At 42.9% G+C, this 22,334-nt stretch overlaps 1 protein-coding gene across 1 annotated transcript; it reads right to left on the bottom strand.

Moving 5' to 3' along the window:
* Positions 1 to 447: 447 nt before the first annotated feature.
* Positions 448 to 21,216, bottom strand: mrpl23 (mitochondrial ribosomal protein L23). Its single transcript, XM_030790766.1, has 5 exons — positions 21,128 to 21,216; positions 20,310 to 20,432; positions 16,193 to 16,275; positions 12,922 to 12,995; positions 448 to 890 (listed from the first exon to the last, which is right to left on the bottom strand). Exons 1-5 carry the CDS (start codon positions 21,142 to 21,144, stop codon positions 726 to 728), a joined length of 462 nt encoding a protein of 153 aa, XP_030646626.1. The 5' UTR covers positions 21,145 to 21,216; the 3' UTR covers positions 448 to 725.
* Between the last annotated feature and the right edge of the window lie 1,118 nt (positions 21,217 to 22,334).

The following is a 22,334-nucleotide window of genomic DNA, read 5'->3' as shown; positions in this document are numbered from 1 at the left end:
GAAACCATTTGGTTATTCATCATTCTGTCGTTTAAAATATCATTTATCAATGTATTTATCAAGAGAAGCCCCGTCTCTTTCTTTAAAAAGTACAGTGGAAGCAGTGTTAGTATTTACACATCATTTAATTGTGACAGCTGTAAATCCAACGTCTTTACAAGAAGCCTTACCAACAAAGAAAAAGAGAGTACGAGATACATAATCATACCTTCTTAAAACATTACGCCATGTCAAAATGGTCAAATTTTTAAATTGTTCAGTGTCTTTGCGATCTGACGGCTCACACACAAGTTTTTTTGCGGGGACAAAATAAGAGACAAGTTACGGTTATCCACAGCGAGTCTTCTCCAAAGTTGACCTTTCCTCGAACCCATAACATGATGAGCTGTTGGGATGGAAAAAAAAAAAAAAAAGCAATAAAAAAAAAAAAAAAACACAAAAAGAAAGAGAGAGTGTGAATGATGAAATGGTCTAGGCTTTAGGAGTGACCGTCTGAAGTGCAGACACCAGGACTGCAATGTGGCCTCTGGGACACTGCTGGTTGTCACGGCTGAGGGAAGTGGAGCAAGAAGCCCCTCTAGACTTTTGGAAAAGAGCCACTTAATTTAAATGGACCGGATCGGGTCAGGTCACCATGCGTGAAGTTGCTCGCACACACACGTACGCTGTTCTCGAACACACACTCATACTGAAGTCTTATCTCTCCGTGGTGGGGTGTATTCACATTAGAGGCCAAACCATTCTGTCACTCCCCCTCTACGGGGATCTGGTTTCTGCCTCTGTCTCTCGTCCTCCATGAACTTCTTCTGCATCTCCTCCAGCGACCCCTCTTCAAGACTCGCATCCTTCTTGGGGAAGATATCCGGAAACTCAAATGTCTGTTGCTGAGCCTAGAGAAAACGGTGAGAGCAAAGAATTATCTCTCTGTATCCCCAGTCCAAAGCCTCCAAACCCCGCCCCACAAACCCACCCACACCAATCACGTGCTAACCCGTCATGACCACAAGGCAAGTGCCTTGCACAGACATTCACATTTCTGTGTGGTTTTTTGGGGGCTGAATGACATGGAATGGATCCAAATTCTCAGAAAAAAAAAAAAAAAATCATGTCCTGGTTTCAGCTATGCTACAGTGGCTAGCAAAATTGGCTGAGATGGGAGAAACTATGCATATGACAATATTTGCTTGGATGCTTCACAAATTTGAGTAACAAAATGAAAGCAACTGCTGGAGAAAACATATTGGAGCCTAAACCACAGACTGCAGGCATAAATTCATTTTGGATCCTCTAAGACCAATTGGTAGAATATTCTATAGTTCTACCAATATTTCACTTTAAATGTTATGTGGCATGTTTGGTGCAAACTTAACACATCTTGAGGACAAGCCATCTTTGCCACCAATTAAGGTTGTAACAGCATCATATTCTGGGGGATGCTTAGCTCTATACAGCCCTTGGAAGAAGTGTGAATATGGAATGTAAAATGATTGCAGAAAACCACAGAAAAAAAAATTCTGGAAGAAAACTTGCTCTAGTTTGCAAGAGACCTGTGACTTGAGAGAAGATTTATCTCCCAAAAGGACAACGACCCAGAATATACAGCCAAAGCCTCGCCTGAGTGGTTAATTTATGGAAAAAAAGAAAAAAGGAAAAAAGAGGCTATGTTCTGGAAAGGTTCCACCAAAGCTTGAGCGAAAACGGTTCCGTCCAACTTGAAGGAGCTTGCGCATTTTTTTTTTTTTTTTTGCAAAGAAAAGTTTTGCAGCATCCAGATGAGCAAAGGAGAATCATCTCAATTTCGGATTAGAACGCCTCCACCAAACGTTCACAAAGTGAACAAATAACCATACAACTGGTAAATTTCAATTTAGAAACACTTCAGGCGAACCTTTAGAATGTTGCTTACACTGCATGTTGATCGATGGCCAAAAAAAAATCCAAATAAATACAAATATAAGCCAAACACCAACCGTAATGAGTGCTTTCGCTAGCAACTATACATGTCTGGTTTTTCAGTCACGCTGCGAAGAAAACGAGCCCATTGAGAATACTCTTCTACGCCTCATGGCAGGGTCTTTTTTATGCATGCCTGCGTGAGGAAGCAAGATTATGAGAATGAGGCCTTTCATGACAGCCAAAGAATTGGTAATGTCCAGGTTCTTCCATGCCCCTTTTCCCCTTCAATCTTAAGATATGCTTTAGTCTTCATTTATTCAGAGGTCGAAGACTATTCATTATTTAGATCAAGTCAATGGGCTCAGCTTAATGCACTGAGGACATCTCATTGTGGTCTCTCTTCATCCCATGTTAGGAAACCCGGCGGATTTGTTTTTTTTTTAGTAGTATAGTGCTCACAGCGTACGAGTTACATACGGTATAATATAAATGGGACATAATACAGTGTGGGTTCACATGCAGCGATGATGCATACATTTCACAAATCTTTTCAGAAAATGCTGCGCACGTCTGGCTGTTTGGAAAAACGATTTGGCCAATCAAGATCAATTTAAGTTCATTCTAGGCTTTCCGTTAGCCGGTAATCACCGGTTTTTGCCTGGTAAAATTGGTAAAAAACAAAAACAAAACAAAACAAAAAAAACAATAAATTAAAAACTTGCCGGTCAAAATGTCCAGTAATAACACAAAACGCTGCAAAGACACATTGGACACGTTTGATTTAAAGTCGGAAGCAGACTGAAGCTGAGAATGTCGATGATACCTAAAACAGAATTCTCTATATCTGACTTAATGTGAACCTGGAGAATCAGTACAGCACAACTTGAAATGAAGGATATGTTAAGATCAACACTCCCTGCAGAGGCAAATCCTACTTTCTGTTCTTGGAAACAATGCAAAATATGGCTACGATAATAAATAAATGCAATAGCAGAAAAACAGCAAGTGGGGGTGAAAATTTGACCACGTATCCTCATTGCTGTAATTACTTTAAAAGGAGATGAGTTGTGCAAGAAGTGAGGGTAGATCCTATTAGTTTATTAACAAGTGACAAGAAAAATAAATAAATCTCTCAGATATTTAAATTATTCATGGCGAAGGCATATGAGAACACTGTGACCTCTTCAAGAATGTTAGTTTAACGTCGAGCTGCGACCCTGGAAACACTGTGAAAATTCATAGGTCACCACATTTGAAGGGCCCAACTGCACCAGAGGGACAATGTAAAGCTGAGAAGCAGGGAATTTAGAAGGAAAGAAAAGAGAGATATCACAGTTAGTCTGATCTACACATGAAGCTATGTGAGAGCATGGCCAGGGGATGTTGGTGTTGGTGGTTCTCTCTGCAGCTAAGCTCACCAGTGTTGTTTCAGAGATAAAACTAAAAAAAAAAAAAATGAAAGAGCAAGAGGAAATAGATTTGGTGTGGGCCTCTCTCTCGCCAAATGTACACACGGATCCAGAATGTATTACGGCTGATGTCTTAAATCAGGCCTGTTCTTTAATGTCATGCTGATGGAAAAACAAGGAACAAAAAAGGAAGAAAAAAAATATATATATAGTTTCAAAATGTCAGAGAAGCATCTATTCTTGACTCAAATGTTCTACTATATCCTGAGGGCCCACGCTAGCTAAAACATGAACTTTCTACTAAACTAACATACAGACGATTTTAGGCTATAAGGACAAATCATTATACAGTCTATGTTATATCACAATGTGTTTTCCATTATTCAGGAATAATGTTAAAACAGAATGGCTTGACTGTGACCATATACTCCTTCCAAGTTGAATATACTGAGTGAGGTTTGAGAGAAAATGCAATGTTCATTAGCTCCTCTGCTGAAGTATCAGAATATAAGCAGTAAGGGAGAACATTCTGTATTCAATGTTATTTTGAACTTACTATGTGTTCTTAAGTTTGCTAAGCAACAGTATTATCCAGTAAGCAAAGATCAATTGAAGAGATAAATGCTCTCTACAAATTATACAGAGTTGAGTCAGTTGTTTGTTGAGTTGCTTTGTGACTCCCAGTGCGCCACATAAACTGGCTCTTCACAAACTCCCAGCTTCTCCACTCTTTGTGTGTGATCAGTCACACACCATCTAGGAATGCAAAATCCCACACTATAAACACAGTCCTGCCAACTGAAAGTACAAGTACCAAACTTATTAAAATTGGGCCTTGGTAACCAAGTCCGCGACCGATGCCAAAAAATGTCTGTTTCTTTCACCTGTAGTAAACTCTACAATGGAAATAAACCACATAAAAGCCAAATCGACGGGGGGACCCTCCAGCTTGCATGACAAGAGAGAGTTAAGCTCTAAAGTTTGGACGTTTAACGTAAACACAGAGGAAGGATTAATGCTGGCAGAAAATGAACTGATTCACAGAAAACACCAACAGTCTACGGATACTCAGATCAACAAAACATTCACACACATTAAACAATTCTCTAACTGTTGGCAGCAGTCGACGGCTCACATGCGTGTTTGGATGTGATGTGTCCAAACTCTTGTCTGCAGCTGTGCAGCCCATTTACGCACACACTGACTGAACGCTAGGGTAAAGCTCCACTATCTTCACGTACAGTATACACACTGAGAGCTAAACTAATGCACTCTGCAAAGTAATCCGAGGGGGAGAAGGATCCTGAGGACGACTTTGGCAGAGACACCTACCTTGTACATACACCTTGTGGCTGTACAGTCAGAGATTATGGCTCATCTGTCGCCATGTACAGTTTACATCAGCCATCCCCTGGCCCTTCATCAATGGTCTGTGTTTGACCACTTGTCACAAAACCGCTCTCGACTCAGCTGTGATACTGGTGTGTGTAAAAGCCCCAGCAATACTGCTGTACTGGATACACTCATACCAGTGTGTGACGACCACTACCACATCGCTCTCACTGCTGTGCTGGATACACCCATACCAGTGTGTGATACCCACTACCACATCGCTCTCACTGCTGTGCTGGATACACCCATACCAGTGTGTGACACCCACTACCACATCGCTCTCACTGCTGTGCTGGATACACCCATACCAGTGTGTGATACCCACTACCACATCGCTCCTACTGCTGTACTGGATACACCCATACCAGTGTGTGATACCCACTACCATGTCACTCTCACGGCTGTGCTGGATACACCCGTACCAGTGTGTGACACCCACTACCACATGGGTCTCACTGCTGTGCTGGATACACTCATACCAGTGTGTGATACCCACTACCATGTCACTCTCACGGCTGTGCTGGATACACCCGTACCAGTGTGTGACACCCACTACCACATGGGTCTCACTGCTGTGCTGGATACACTCATACCAGTGTGTGATACCCACTACCATGTCACTCTCACGGCTGTGCTGGATACACCCGTACCAGTGTGTGACACCCACTACCACATGGGTCTCACTGCTGTGCTGGATACACTCATACCAGTGTGTGATACCCACTACCATGTCACTCTCACGGCTGTGCTGGATACACCCGTACCAGTGTGTGACACCCACTACCACATGGGTCTCACTGCTGTGCTGGATACACTCATACCAGTGTGTGATACCCACTACCATGTCACTCTCACGGCTGTGCTGGATACACCCGTACCAGTGTGTGACACCCACTACCACATTGCTCTCACTGGTTACTGGATACACCCGTACCAGTGTGTGACACCCACTACCACGTGGGTCTCACTGCTGTGCTGGATACACTGAGTGTGGGTCAAAGGTGGGTGTTTCTAATAAAGTGGATGGTAAATGTAAAGCATAGTGTTCAGTTTTTAACACTTAACTCCTATGCATCCCATTTAACTTTGTTTTGTTGAAACTACCTGAAAGGCTAGGAATACCAATACTACTACCACCACGACTACAACTAATAACAATAATAATAATAATAATTATTATTATTATTATTATAACAATAACAACAACAACAACAACAATAATAATAATAATAATAATAATAATAATAATAATAATGTCCTTGCGTGAAAGCCAAATTTTCCCTGTAAATGACCACATCTGTATTTTGACCGGTTTGAAGGGCTTTACTGTACTCAAAACGTACATCTGAAACATGTGGCCATCTAAAGTCTTTCTTGTAGGAGAATAGACTGTTGATCATATTTGGAACTGAGAAATGTGTGACAAATGCTGGAAAAGCTCCTCTATAAAAACAGCAGGATATTCAGTAGCAAAGAATGTTGTTTGGACAAATGTGTATCCAGCAGGCTTGGAATGTGCATGAAATCAATACCATGAAACCTTTTAGAGGTCGGTTTTATGTTTTATGTTTTATACAGGCTAATAAATGAAGAGGAAATAAATAGTTAGGATTTCTGTTTTGCATGTGAGCTAAACTTAAATAACACAAATGGGCACCGGCGACTGTTAAGCACACTACACTAGATTTGAAACGAGCAACAGCAGCCTGCTACTGACAGTGGCATAACTTAAGTATATATAATTATGTGAAATCATGGTATCTGTGACTGACTTTGAAGTCTGTGCCCAAAAGTGTTGAGCTTGTCACTGAAAAAGTTAAACTACTAAAGGGTAAAGCAGTAAAATTCCTGACACATTCAAGATGGAGCGCCATTTTTGTCATCTACACAACCACTTAAACCCAAATACCAAATGTGAACTCCAAATTCAACACTCCACGGTCTTGTCACTGACAATCAAAGGTGGACCGGGTTTTCTCTTTTGGGGGGGCGTACAGCATCAAACACCAGTGTCCTCACCTCTTTATCTAAACTGTTGTCCTCTTCAACAAGGACTGGTGATGGGGCAGAAAGACACCACAGATTTACAGAATCAGTGAGCTCTCCTGCAGTGAATATCTTGCCTACCACATCACACCACTGGAGAAAAAAAAAAAAGGCAATGACCATGTGTGAAGACAGGATGTTTTAGTACTGCACCACCTTGGGTTTTTTTTTCTGTTTTTAAATAACTGGCATTGGTTAAAATTCAAACGAGAGGTTTAAGACTGAATTGATTAAAAGAGATTAAAGTCATTGCTCAAAGAAGAACATCCCACTCTGGCCGTCCAGCTTTTAACCAACTAAATGCCCAAAGCAACGTTTCAGAACTGCCAACAAGAACCTCATCTCCGTCCCCCCCCCCCCCCCCCCCCCATCCTCCTCCTCTCAAAGTCTGTTTCAGCCACAGCTGGAACAACAGGGATCACGAGGGCATTCTCGATACTGTTTGCATTTAGACTTCACCGCTAGCAAATTCATGAATTCGAAACATTTGCTTTGTGTGTGTCCGTTTCGGACATTTAATAAAAGGGACTGTTTGCGTAACGTTGGAAGTCTATTAACAAGTTCATTACCAGATATGGGAACAGGAAATGCTGTAAACAGCTCCTTCTGCCAGTCTCACTGGGTGGGCCACGCTGCTACTTCCTCTAGATGCAGTGCCTCAGCACTCTACTGATACACACAAACCACACATACTTGGCTGCCCTTAGATGCCTCATATCTCTAGGTCTTGACGCACACCATACCAGAAATTAGCCTTAATGAAGAGAAAGGAGAGTAGTGTGTGGTGGCAGTGGTGAGGTTGAGGATACTTCTGATTACAGAGTGATCTACGCTCTACGGGGGCAATGCAAATGGCAGTGGTGAAAAGCAAGGGAGTGTGTGAATAAAAAAGAATCTCGAGCCTGTCAAAGCAGGGAAGCCCAGAGTCGAAACAAACAAATAAAAAGGCACCCAAAACCAGACCACAAAGTCAAGAGCAGCCTGCTTTTTTTTTTTTTTTTTACACAGTCCATGACCTCTTCTCTTTCCCCATAAACTCTAAAATTTGGTACAACTTATCTACCACAGTGGCCAGGGAAAAACAGTATGGGTTGTAGTTGTTGATGAGGGTGGATCCACTTTCTTATCTGCAGTATAGCCGGCAAAACTGCACTGGCAAAACAAAAAGACAGGAGAAATAGACATCCTTAATATAACATCTGCTGTGCGAATCTGTTTCTGCATTTTTGTTTATCTGAATTCGCTCACAGCCTGGTAACACAGATGTATATTAGATGAATTCAAAATGCGGCCCCCAGCTATTGGCCAAGAACCAACGATCATTTATTTACAACAGGCCGACAACCGCTAAAGAGAACCAGTCTTTTCCGCTCTCAATGAAAAAGAGAGAAAACACAAATCTTGCACAAGAATTAAAAAAAAAAAAACAAAAAAACAAAAAACAAAAAAAAAACACAACATAAGAGTTCAGAGCTGGGGAATCAAGGCCAAATGTATTCTGGTTTGGTCTGAATGTGTCAAATTTGTTTTCCCCACTGTGAGGAACAACACGGGCCCCAATGATACTACTGTAGAGAGATGTGAGGAGTTGGACCATGTGAGAACCATCTGGGCACATGCCAATCTCCCTGCCTGTGCACCCAACATGATGCTTCTCTGGTCCCAGTCGGAGCGGGCCAGCATTTGTGCAAAACACACGTCCTCCGGTTAGGAGGAGAGTGACACAGCTGTCAAAACCAACTGCCTACAGCAGTTGGAAACATGATTCATGCAATGCATTCCCTATGCCAAGATGCAGCTGCCCTATCCTGGGCCTTTGGCAAGGGGGGGGGGAGAGAGAGAGAGAGAGAGGAAGAGAGAGAGAGAGAGAGAGAGAGAGAGAGAGAGAGCGCCTTTGTTCCCGTAACTACTCTAATGAATTCACAATGCCAGGAGCTGAGGCAAAAATTTAACAAAACGTATTGCATTTCCTCACCGAGGCCAGTCGTGAGCCAGACAACTTTAACCATTACTGAGGAGCAGAGGCACTTTCCCCTATGATTGAGGGACTGTTCCCCCCCCCCTCCAGTCCGTGTTATTGCAGACAATCAGCTGGCACAGACTTCTGGGCTTGTTAAATAAATACAGCCAGGCCAAGGAGCCAGTCTGAGGGAGGAGCAGCTACATCTAGTTTTAAAAGCTGTATCAGAAATCAGTCATGTCATTTTCTTTTTGAAAGCCACTGAGTCAGTCGCCCCAGACAGGCTGCGCCTGACGACGGCGTGACCCGTCCACTAGTTGAGACTTGTCTGAAGTCTCAGGCTATTTTTTTCGTTCCCCAGGATATTGGACCCTGTCAACAGTACCCAAAGATAAACTTCACAGTGCTGAAATTCCACCTACAATCACGACATATGACGACACACGCCTCCCTTCAGTCCAGCCGTAGGAAATTCACAAAGGAAAATCAAGCAAAACAAAACAGAGAAAAGGAAACAAGCGGGAAAATAGAGGAGGAGGCACCATAACAGGAAGAACAGTGGCAGTATCTGAAGAATTGATCTCGAAAATGATACTGAAATAAAACAGGGTGGTGCCTTCATGTTGAGAGACTGATCAAAGTGGCAAGGGAAGGGAAAAGGTCGAGCGTAATCAAAGGTTTTTATGACGGTATGTGTTTGTAGTCATATCTAAATGAGAGTGACCTGGAGGAAATGGAAGAAATGGGTATTGCTAAAGCATTTCAAATGGAGGACCTGGGGTGGGCGTAGGGGGTGCAGAGGTTTGACTATCATCTCTTGACTTTCTGTGTGTATGTGTGTGTGTGTGTTCACTTCAAACAGGATACCAGAGACTCTGCTCTCCTCTCATCTCCATTATTCATGTTGTGCTTCACTCTTATGAAATTCAAATCCGTCGACTGAACGACTTTGCAAAACTTGAACTTGATGGATTTTTTTTTTTTTTTACCCTGTCACACTTTGAATCATATTTAAGTGATGGTCTTTGTATGAAATAACATAAAATAACCATTTATCTTCAGTGTGGTTTCCATTTGTTTTCTTTTCACAGGAAACTAATTAAACCCATTAACGCAGTCAGTCATTTCCCTCCTCTCCACGGCTCAGAAAGCAAAACAGGCGAAACAAAACACAAAAGACCAGAACTCAATATTAGAGAATGTTTTTTCTTGCTTGGGTGAGAAAAACAACGATTGCGTGTCAAGGTGAGAAGGAGGAAGTCGCAGATGAGCCGTTATGATCTGAATTGTTGAAAATAATAATATTCCACCAGAGATAGCAGGATTTCCACTTTGGCAGAATCTCCTGAATCAGCAACTTGGATTCTAGAGTGCTGAGTTCCAGAATGCAGAAGGAAGCAGGGTGTGAATTGGAATGCTAGGGGATTCTTCCTGCGGCAGGCTGGACAGACACACTGGGGAAAAAAAACACTCTTCACCTCCTTCACCTCTTCCCCACACCCACACCATGCAGAGGGGCTCAAGCTGATACAGTGCTGCTAAGAATCCATGACAGTGATCTACTACGGCCCGTGGTGTTTCCCCAAAGCCAGGACAGCCAAACGTTGCCATCTAGTGTTGATCGCATCAACAGCTTTTGCTTTTCCACTCTCACCTACTTCTAGCAACGAAAGTCGCGAGGGTGTTAATTTGGCCGCCGGGCCGGGGGGGGGTATGAGAGGAAGGAGACCATTTGAATAGAAAAATAACAAGTACGCCTTACCAGGATTGGGTTTCACTCCGTTTTGTTCCCTGGTAATTGAGCAAAGTACGCTCTCTAGTTCAGGTGGAACATCGTGATCTGATCTGAAAGATAGCCTGGTTACCGGTTGAACCAGACCGAAACATTGCCTAAAAGCACGTTTGATGCTTGACACGGTGCAACAAGGGCTCAAACCACAACAAACAAACATTAGCTACAACACTCAATGCGTCCTGCCAAACACTGATGCATGGAATAATACTCTTGTGGGGGGGGGGACAAGAGATTTTAAGTGATAAAGGATGGATGTGGACAGACTTTGCCATCAAGTCCTAATGATTTTAGTTAGTCTGTGTGTTTTTACACAGAAACGCGCACTAAGACTCGTACCGCATTCAAGCAGAATGGACACATTCTAATACCATTTTGTCCATAGCAAATCACCTAGAGTTTGTATGAATGAGGATGTGTGTTGTTGTTAAAAGTCTCTTCACAACCCAGGAGAAGCATGGGAGTTGCTCTCCAGCTCCAGCATCATTTTCCTGGGACCCAAGTTACTACAAACTGGTCATGACCTTGTGGAGGGCACAGCAGGACTATCTGGGGAGATGATATCCTCACAGCATCTAACTGGAGCATGACTGCACAGCGTTCTGATGTGGAGCCAGCTCTAACGCGCCTTGATATTCTCTCAAGATTTTGATTTTGTCCAAGACAGCCCCCCCCCCCCCCCCCCCCCGCTCCCTGCTCCCCACCCCCTTTTCCTCCTTCCTCTCCATTCCCTTACCCCATGCCTGGACCTCCTCGTTCTGGCATGGTTCCATTGTGCCCTCAGCCACCTCCTGGCTTCACCCGCCTCCCCCCACCCTCCGCTCTACCGTGCGACAAACTTCCCAACCGCGCCTGGTCTGAGGGTAGCCGTCGAGGAACCCTGCTAATGCCAGGCCTGGCCCTCACCACAAGCCTGGAGTTTGTAAAGGGAGGCTGGAGGGGGGGGTTGAGGAAGAAAGCAACCCTCCATACTGCTTGCTGCTGGAATATTAACTGATGGAGAGTGTGGAGGAGGGAACCGCTGTGGGTATCAGACCACAGAACACTCCCCCACATGTGGTGTCAATTAGGAACAATCTTGTTTTTTACCCACCACTGAAAAGAAAGAAGGGCTTTTCTGGGCTGTTTTTTTTTTTTTTTTCTTTTAAGCAGACCTGCCAGACAAAAAAAAAAAAAAAAAAAAAGGCCGGAAATTCAGTTTTATATCAGTGTGTTTAAGCACACTCCCGGCACTGTAGCCTTAGCATTATTCAAACTTAAAAAAGCGTGACGTTCAAAAAAAGTTTTGCAACATAATTGAAGTATGACACTAATTATGATGGTTTGGTGTTTTTGAGGACACTGTGAAAACGTGTCTTAGGAATAAAATGCCCAAGGCTCCTGTGGCAAATCAACAATCTGCCTTAGATTTGCAACAAGGTTAAACAGACTGCACAAAAGCACATAGGAAGTCACTAAATTCCTTATAAGAGGAAGTTCCCCTTTGAAATATTCATTTGCACTTCAATTATGTATCCCATTACAGACTGTTGTTGTTTTGACAACTTCAATTATTTATTCATTTCCAGATTGAGGGCTCAAAAGCAGTGTAAACAATCCAATGCTTCTTTGGCAAACTTTAAAACGTGAAAACAAAAAGGTTGTTTTGGGTTTTTTTTTTTTTCTGATTGGATCAAAGGAGATCTGCTGATGATGATATTTTCGTGTCTTTCAAAGCAGCGCGCTTCAAAGACGAGGTTGGAACCGGGGCCGAGGACTAACCCCCCCCCGTACGCAGGTGTGAACCTCGCAGTTCGCGCGTCCCTGGAACGCGACCAACCTTAACGTTCCGCGGTGCCTTTTCGAAAACCCGTCCCAGTTCAATCCTCGATAATAACCATGCCACTCTCTGAACTTTGTACTATACTTCCTGTAATAAGTCTAGTATGTAATCAAAGACGACCTCTTGCCCTTGGCGCAGGCCAGAGCCCAGACTTCTCTCTCAGGAGGGCACAGAGAGTATGTGGGAGAGACAGAAGGTAAACAAGCTGAGCTGGGACCCAGGGAGTAGACCACAATAAGGTGAGGGCTTCGCATCAAAGGCTATCTGTGCCTCAGGCTCCTCTGAAGGAATATAAGCTACGACAAGCCCTCAAAAAAAAGACAAAAGCTCTGGGCTCAAAACGCCTAACCAGATCTGTTTCCTTTAGGGGATTGTTTTGTTTAATATTTCAAAGTCAATAAAAACGTCTCTCTCTCTTGTGAACGCGCGAACAAGACTTTGTCAAAGGTTAGTTTATGGTCCACGCCCACTACGCTGAATTGTTTGGTGTATCTGACAGGAACAATTTCGGAACATCAAAGAAACGGTGCGAGGTGGGTAGTGGGATGAGTAAGGTCAGACAAAGTCTTTTGTCTCTTCCTACCCTTCATGAGACCACACTCACCAGCTGAACATATGCTACTTTGTAATCCGGTCTCTTCACCCGTTGGTTTAGATGGTTCCTCTTCTTATTTGAACCTAGAGGAGAGATAGAAAAAACACGAAATGTTTCTTTTTTTTTTTCCTTCATTTTATTTTGCCAATTTTTTCGTGCTTTCAGCATATTTCCCCTGAAGTCCCATGACTTAAATAAGAAAAAAAAGCAATAAAAATTGAAAAACATGTCAGATAAAGTTAAGATAAGCTTGTTATTTATACCAATTAAGCAATATTTTTCAAGAAAAAAAACCAAGCCCTCCTGTTTTCGTGTGCCTCAGTGTTGGGCAGTACCTTTAACAGAGAGAGCATTTGGTTTACATAAGTTCTTTTCTGGCTTACATAAAACCTTTGACAAATGCATGGTCAAATGTATTAAGGCATACAGAATATATTAAGTCAGCAAATATTTGAGTGATCTCTATGCGACTTGGTTCTGCTAGATAAGACAATAAATTAAGAATGAAGAACATCTGTTTACGGTGAAAGCGAAGCATAAGGCTTGAATTTTGAATTGTACCTAACTGACACTGGGGCGTACGCGTAGAGTTCAAGGTAAAGACTTGAGTCAGGCTTGAAAGAGGCTCAGGTGTCCGTGCGCTTGTATTTGGTGAAAACAAGGGGGCAGGGCGCGACAGTTAAAGAAGCCCAGGCCTAAGTCCTGTTGCCTTCGGAATGCATGTTAACCTTTTCCCAGCTGCACATGATGTCATCTTATAAACCCTGCTAGGCAATTTGGCCAAAAACCAGAGAAAGGAGGGGAAGGGAGGGGGGGGGGGGGGGCGGATGGGGGAGGTATCTACCAAAAAACCCCAAATCACTGGCAGAAATCACGCTGTTGGCTCTCTGTCTCTAACCAAGAAGAGCCCGGGCCAAAGTGGTCCGAGCCTTGCGTTTTCGATGGTAGAGTTTATGGAGGGGAAGAGGAAGAGGAACATTCCCCTCTAATGAGTAATTCGACTCAAACTCTGAGCGCGTTACATCTAATAATCACCACTGTGCTTTCAGGGGAAGCCCTTACCAGAGCTATAAAATCCGTCCCCTTTAACTGCCTCGCTGGAGGCCCCCGGTGATGGCTGAACACAGAGTCCCAAGCAGGACCCCAGGTCTCCAGTCATGCAGGACGAGGAAACCCCCGTTGGGAACCCCTCTTTCCATTCAGGGTCAGCTAGGTGACTCCCTCACCAGGTGAAAAGACCTGTTTTTGTTCGTGTGTGCACGGTTATGCTCCGCCACAACTGCACCCCACGCATACACACATCCAGAAATTCCCTCTGTTTAGGGATTGTGGTTTTGGCCGGCTCCTATCATGTTACAAATCCCAGTCCAGAGGGGTAGCTATGGAAACTCCTTCCAAAATACCCCGTGCTTGGGAAGAATGGAACCCTTGAGTTCAGTGGAGTCGTTTGAGCCTCTTTCTCCACTGGAAGATCTTTACACTGCCAGTGGAGTGGAACCTGTGACGCAGGCAGGAGTACTTACTCTGACGCACCATAGGGTTGCCTCTGCTTTGTTGTTGCGAGCGTGTGTGTGTGTGTGTGCGCTTGTGTGTGTGTGTGTGTACGCGTGCTCCTGTGTACGTGTGTTTTCTCTTTATGTAACTGGTGCTCCACGTTTTTTCTTTTTTTTTTCCCCCCTCCGTACTGTACTCACATAAAAACAGCCCCTTTTTGGCTGCTGGCTTTCTCTAGCACTACCTGTTGACTACCCTTGTGAACAGCAAGGGTTCCGCCTGTTTACATGGAACAGGGTACCGATGAGAAAAAAAACCGTTGGATACAGATGGGTATCACCTGCTTATTCTCGAAGACCTCGAGAGGCCACTTACATTCTATCCAAAAATTCATCTTTCTCTCCTAACTATATTAAAAAAAAAAAAAAAAAAAAGCAAAACCGGTTGTGCAACACTTTTGGCCTACTTCATGATGGGAACATAAAAAAAAGCCAGGGCATCCTAGGACAGCTGGTGGTCAGAACGCTAGAACAGCAGATTTAAAGATAAGCGGCTGTGGGGAGGAACACTGAATCATGCAAACCACTCCTCGCCCCCTTTTTTGTTTTTTTGGTTTTTTTCCCTCTTTTAATCGAAGGACACAGTGTGGAACTGTCTTGTGCTCGTCTGCGCCGCCTTAGCCTGACGCTGTGTTCCAAGACCCTGACCGGCACGGAGGCCTGAGCTTCTTGGAACTCTGGCGGGAAGAGCATGAGCTCCGCGGTGAATGTCATTCTATCGCTTCCAGTACACAGGCACGTTTGTATCCTTTAAACATTCCGACTGTCCAGCGTTTCCCGAGACGCGTCATTGAAAATGACCTCTAATTTGATGTACGTACAGACAGACTGCTTTCAAACCCGACATCGCATACATTACTATATACCGGTTTTGTTCAGCTGCTGTGGCATCTTAAAATGTAATAACCACCAGCTGAATGTAATGACAGCGATGATGCTTTAATGAGAAATGTGATGAGGGATGCATTCGCTGTTATGTAAAGGTTAGGTTTTCCGAGCGTAGACGAGTAAAGCTCCGTTCAAGGTCAAATGTTGCGTCATTTCACGAACGTGAACGTGACACGCACGCAAAACATCACATGTATGAAAAGGACAACGTGCACTGATAGAAACTAGTTAAGTTTGGGTGTGATCTTAAGAGCTGCTTGTCACACTAGAGTGCTAAAGTAGGACTGTTGATTTAAGGGCGCTTTGAAGCTCACATAATAAAAAGTTATTTCACCTTTTCTTCTAAGCGTAAATTTCCACAACGACCCCTGTTAAATTTCACTTGAAATTTAACACAGAGGTTATGTAAATAAATGAAAATGATCAATCAAAATGTGAAAATGTGTTACAGACAGCACACCAAGTCTGGGTTCACAACAAGTCTATGTTTATGTTCTAGTGTGATCTTCCAGTACAAAATCCATTCCAGTCCAGTCTGAAAGACTGCTGAGACTGGACTATTCGACAGTATCTCCCCCCTTTCTCTAAATTTAGAGCACCAGCACCTATCAACCGCACAGCTATCAATGGCTTATTAAGATTGATCACTTGAAAGTTTTGATCAATCAGCCTAATGGCTTCAGTTGAATATCATCAACAACTGGGTTGCTAAGCTTCCTGGAAAAAAAAAAGAGACAACAAGACAAACTCAAACCTGAACAGTCTGAGATATGATAATAAGGAAAGAGGGTAAGAGTCTGTGTAATGACATTGAGGACAAACGGTAAGGGTCTACTTGCCAAACTGGATCCTGGTGCGCACTGCTGCAACGGGCACATCGTAGATTTTCTCCAGGTAGTTCCTCACATCAATTTTGGTCATTCTGTGACAGGTGGTAGGAAGGGGACAGACGACAGGGGAACGGAGAAGAGAGACGGGTTAAACAAAAAAACAACAACAACAACAACAACAAAAACAAACAAACAAACAAACAAAAAACATCTAGCCACAGTTTTTAAAGCAAACATGTCAATCTACGTTGCGCTACGGTCAACACTCACTATTGATGCATTTAGTGTTTGTAAGACATTCTTTAAGGTTACCCCGATACCTTTAAGACAAACCACTACAACATTTAAATACCTCTACATCAAGAAGACTTTAAGAATTTGATAAAGCGATCAAAACAAAAAAAAAAAAAAACAAGGATTTGCTAACGCGGCAAGAAACATCCGCGAACCTGTCAGATTCTGGAAGAGAGGAGGTCACAACCTGCCATGATAAACAACCTTCTTACGGGCTCTACGGCGAATACACTGCTTCTTTTCACTAGGATATTTCTAATGACTCGAGTTAAAGCAACATACAACTAACGTCATCATCATCTTAGACGGACTGAAAGTTTCAGTTACTGAGAGCTGCTTTCAGATAGACCATTCGGGAAATGAGAGCATAAACCGTAGTCCTTTCCAAGTCGGGAGGCCTGCGTCCTTTAAAAGACACGAACAACTTCATTTATCAATCTCTTTTTTTTTTCTTTTCTTTTCTGATGGTCTCCTATGAGACACAACATACACACATTTCTCTAGACCCCATTTCGTCTACATCCAATACTCTCTGTGCCAGAAAAGTGATTGCGAGTTTACATTGGAGCGCAGTAGGCCGGGGCTTTGTAATTTATGTGAGAGAGGAGCAAACCGTGGAAGAATGTGAGTGAGAGACATGGACGATTCCTAGAAAGCAAAACACTCCCGGAGGCAGCGAACGGAATGGGACGCAAGAAGAAAAGTGCTCTCCGGGCCAGTCGAGTGGAGAAGCATGATCCTGATTAAAGACGAGAAACCCGGTCATTATCCGCGGCGGTCCATCCCAAAAACGCCAGCGTCGAAATGAATAGGCTGACCCTCTGCCTGCAAATCCACTCAGAGGGTGTTTTTTGCGCGGCTTTCCAGCTCCGTCTGATTTTAGTCCCGCACCTGAGCGGAGCTGAAGCCATGCGAACGCCACAATGGCTGAGGCCGGGCCAAGTTTTATAGAGCGTTACCAGCCGCGCTGTACGAGCTTCAGACATAATGGTTCCAGATATAATTATATTGTAGAGTGCATCTTTGTGCGAGTCAGACAAAGGGAGACCGGAAAACAAACAGAATGCGTCTCATCTCAGTCACAGTCCACAGACTGTACTTCACACGCTTAACACCAAAAACAGGGGCTAAAAGAAACTTTGATAACTTTGTGCTGTGTTTTATGACCCGTTTATGTAGATATTTACGATGAGCAACACGTACATAATGACACGTTGAAATAAATCACAGACAACAGTTAAATGACTCCACGAGAGCGCTAGCAGTTCTTTCTCCAAAAAAGACATTCCTTAAACATAATTGTTCGGGTTGTAATCAACATACGTTGTGTTTGCAGTATTTATAACCAAGGTTTCATGGTATACCGTGCTAACTCCCTGCGGGACAAAGGCACCTATATTTATACACTCACTTCTTGGAAGGCAGCTGCAGCAACAAGAAAATTCCCAGCGCACACTGTTGCACTGGGTCTTACTCGCTAAGGTACATTTTGCTCATCTTTTCATTTGTTTGAAGCCAACGATCCCTGTTCCCCATAGTTAAGGGTTTTGAAATGTTCCCAGTTGGGCCCCACCCTTCACACATAAAAGATATTCAAAACAACACAAGGCAACCATCTTCGGTCACAATCCACCTTAGACGTGCGGACCACATACACTTGCTTTCTTTTGCCTATTTTCACACACACACACACACACACACACACGAACAAACACACACACAAATACACACACAGACGCAACACTTCAAAGTCCTGCGAGTGGGTGACTCAGGGAGGTTTGAAAACCGAGAGATGAATGGCTGAATGGAAGAACATTCTTATTCAGATGAAAGGAAAACAAAGACACAGTCCATTGTTAGCCAGAGCACTTTGGGATACGCTAACACCACTTTCTCTGTAAAAAAAAAAAAAAGCATGGAAGAATACGAGGAGGCAATTCACAAAACAAAAATGTTAAAGAAAACAAAGCGAAAACACACTACAAAGAAACCTCACATGACACGCACAAGAGTGGGCAGAACCACTCAGATTGTTGTCAAACCTGAAATAATACAAACCATCCAAAGAAAAAAGGGAAAAAAAAAAAAAAAAGAAGAAAGTTAGTGAACTAAAATGGCAAGACCAGTCTGTGGTAAATCAAATAAATGACAGTCTAAACTCTTGAACAAAAAAAAAAAAAGGCTCTCCTTCATAAAAACAAGCGCCTTGGAATTTTTTTTGGCTGGCGATAATCACCATGTAAACCAAGTCGTCTCAATCAAAAACAAATCGGTGCCAAGCCAAGGGTGAGCACGCTGAGGAAGTCTGAACAAAGGGCACAGAACATTTTGCCAATATCTCTGTATTCTACACAGGTACAATTATAAGACGTATAGTTATATATTCCTATAGCGCTGGCCCACAGGCAGGAGACAGGACTTCGTGAGGCCCCCCCCCCCCCCCCCCCCCCCCCCAACTCTTTCAGTGACATTTACAGACTGTCTTCTGGTAAAAGTCAAAGTCAGACCTTCCAAGGTTAGCATTAACATTTAAGGCTAAGCAGACTGAACTGGTCACTAGTTTAACGATTCTGTGGTACAGGTGGTCTTTGTCACTGAAGCAGAATAACTGATGCAAGCAAAGTCTGAGGCAAAAGACCCACTGTGACCCCCACCACACTGTGGAAGAGCCAGGAGGACGGTTTGTTACTGTCGTGACAAGAATGCCAGACACCGAATTCCGACAGAGATGACGACAATGTTTGTGCAGACTGAAATACTTAACAGACCAAAAAAGAAAGAAAAAAAAGAAGAAAAAAAGAAAGTGAATGAAATGAGAAAAAAAAAAAAAAACTTGCACATTGAACTGCCCTTAAGTATTTACGCAAGTGATAACACAGAGCGGGATTATAAATGATGTGGTTTGGAACATTCGGGAGCAGAATAATAAACAAGATATTGAGCTCCACCGTCACTGACTATGATGTACGCCCCCCAGGTATTAGAGCAAACAAAGCCAACCTTGTGCTCTTCCCATGCGAAAACCTCCGTTAGAGCTCTCATTAACAATCTGACTGCCTGTTTCATATTACACCGCTGCAGCGCCATAATTATAGCTTTCGCCTATTTTGGTGACGTTAAAAAGACGTCACCAATAGTGTAGGAGTCAATCGGTCAGGAGGTGCAAGAAGTTGTAAGCAACTTTCAGATCTTTTAAGAGAATGAGCACCGTGCTCCTCGTGCATATAGGTCAGTGACACCATAGGGGAAACATGCCATCCACTTGGAAAAGTGAGAGATGCTGGATTACACAATGAGACATTTCTCAAAGAAAGGCCAAAGTGGACATTGCTCTTTCATACACTGCCAAGGGCTGTCTACTGTATTTACTCAATTAAACAGATGAGCGTCCTGAGGACATTGTGAAATTCGGCGGTTAAGAAATGGAAAATTACAGTTGTAGAAAAACGGAACAGCATAAACACACAGACCTATACATACAGACACAGCCCTTATCCCTTCCTCTATTTATCTTAATTTGGTAAGCAGATAACCCAGCATGAGCAAACTCACGGTGATACTACCTTTCTACTTTTAGTCACCGATACGCTTCTTCCAATCTTGGACCTTGCCTCCCATCTAGTGGTGAAGAGGTATAATACACCAGTGCCATTTAATTACCATAGCAGCAGGTAACAAACCCTGGTGCGTGCTGTATGTAATGAGATCATTTTCAGGAACAGGGTTTTAGCTTAATATCACATCCCTGTCATGTGTGCATCAGGATGTATACAGAGGAAAATCAACAGCTGATGATCTTTGTGGCGCAGAGTGTTCAGGAAGAAATACTTACTCTATAGGTATGCGAAACTGAACTGTATCTGGCGGCTGCTCCTTTCCTGGTCTGACAAGGGTCATGGTGAAGGTAGGACGAAAAAGTCTCAGCTGGGGGTTACCTAGCTGGTACAGGGGATATCTGTGCAAATCAGAAAACACGTCATTGCCAATAAAATGCATTTCGTGACATTCCACAATGGCCGTTAAATTCTTGACTCAAATTTCCCCTCAGCGAGTCTCAGCATTATACTGAATAAATACTGGCGACTGTAGTTATCTCTTGAAATGTCTGGGTTATTTTATTATTGGGCAGCCTAAGGATGAGTACCGTTTGACCTGCCACTACCATCAAAGTAGATACCAATAGCACCACCTAGTGGCTTTAGTAGTTATGTTTCGGTCTAATCAGAGTTGATTATAAAATATGAGATGCTTGTTTTGGACCTCATAAGTACAAAGATAAAAGCTACACAACATACTGTGAGTGCTCGTTAAACAACGCACGTCTACAGGCTCTATGACTTAAAGAGTGGCTGAAGAACAACGTTATAAAGTTTTGGCTACGGTGAAGCAGGATTGCTAAGATTTAGTAGTCGTGAATAGAGAAAGTTAATGGATTTCATTTCTTCGAATGGAATTGCACAGATTTTAAGCTCGTCGGTAAAAGAGGGAATGGATAACTAATCGTATTATAAATACTTGCTGAAAAGAAAAAAAAGGTTCGCTGACATTACAGGTTCTTGGGTCGGGAGATCAGCAAATCAGCCGTCTAGCTCACAAAAGCATCCTCATGAAATGGTAACCTCAAAAAATAAATATTTCAGCAAGACTTACATAACTCTTCTTGCCATTTCTTAAAATCTTGTCTCTTTATTTACAATCATGCGGCGATGTTTTAAGCAGTGTTTTCAAGGTCCTCCACGGTGTCTACGAGTTACGCATGTGCCAGTTTCGCATCCGGTTCAAAGTGCACCGCTAACATTTGGCAATGTTCATGTGCGTCGATGATGTGAGACTTGCAATTCATTCGCACAAACCTTGTGGTCGCGTTCATGTTGCGCAGAATCATTTATTCCCTCGTTCGGTTTCGGGGGCCGCCGCGACCTGATTCACCACACTTTTCTGCATGTATTATATAGATTATAATTCATCATAAATACATAAATTCTCAGTTACTTGATTCCATCATGGGTCTATGCACCACAAACACTTTGGGGAGAAAAAAAAAAAACAGTAGAGGGAGACGTTGCCGCATCTGATCCAGCACTCACTTTAAACGTTGCTGAGGGTGTAAAAATGAGTAATTGTCCTTTGAAAGGAATCCTTGTCGCTGCCTCAACTTGCCAGCCACTTCACTGAGCCAATTTTTTTATTCCCCACTTCAGCCAGTTCCAGGAAGGCTCTCATCCATTAATTCACCTTTTGAAGAGGCAAAACCCATATTATAGTTATGAGGCTGGCCTATTCTGCACCACCAGTCATTTTTGCTGAATCAATACAATTTAAATAATCTCCAGTTCAATTTACTGAGTTTCAGTGTATACCACAAGAGTCTCTCACACAGGTCACCGCGTTGTATCTAATGTTAAGCAAGATATCAGAGAGGATGTGTAAAACTGATTCACAAAAAAAAAAAACAAAATCACATGGATTACATGTCCATAATCATATAAAATCAGACTGATTTTCTTTTTACAGCTGAGATGATAGTGTGAATTCAGTAAAATGAATACTCTTTGAGACAGTGTTGGAATGGCTGTGTTGGATCTGACTCTGTCCTTGTCAGGCTTCAGTTATACACTTCTGATTTGCCTTATAAAAGTATCTTGTTCAGACACCTAAGACACAGTGACAATGCAATATTGAAATTTAGTGTGAACTGATTTACCTTTTTTTCCACTTCCAGCGCATTTTCCAGAAACATCCTCTGATAATGTACAGAATTCTCTCTGAATGAGAACAACTGCTATAAATTATGATGGTGAGGGGACCAGCAAACAATTCACTACTATACAGTTTGGCACTACATCCAACAAAGTCT

This window comes from Chanos chanos, chromosome 13 (genome assembly GCF_902362185.1).
Source record: "Chanos chanos chromosome 13, fChaCha1.1, whole genome shotgun sequence".
NCBI classification, from domain to species: Eukaryota; Metazoa; Chordata; class Actinopteri; order Gonorynchiformes; family Chanidae; genus Chanos; species Chanos chanos.
This window is presented reverse-complemented; position numbering and strand designations above follow the sequence as displayed.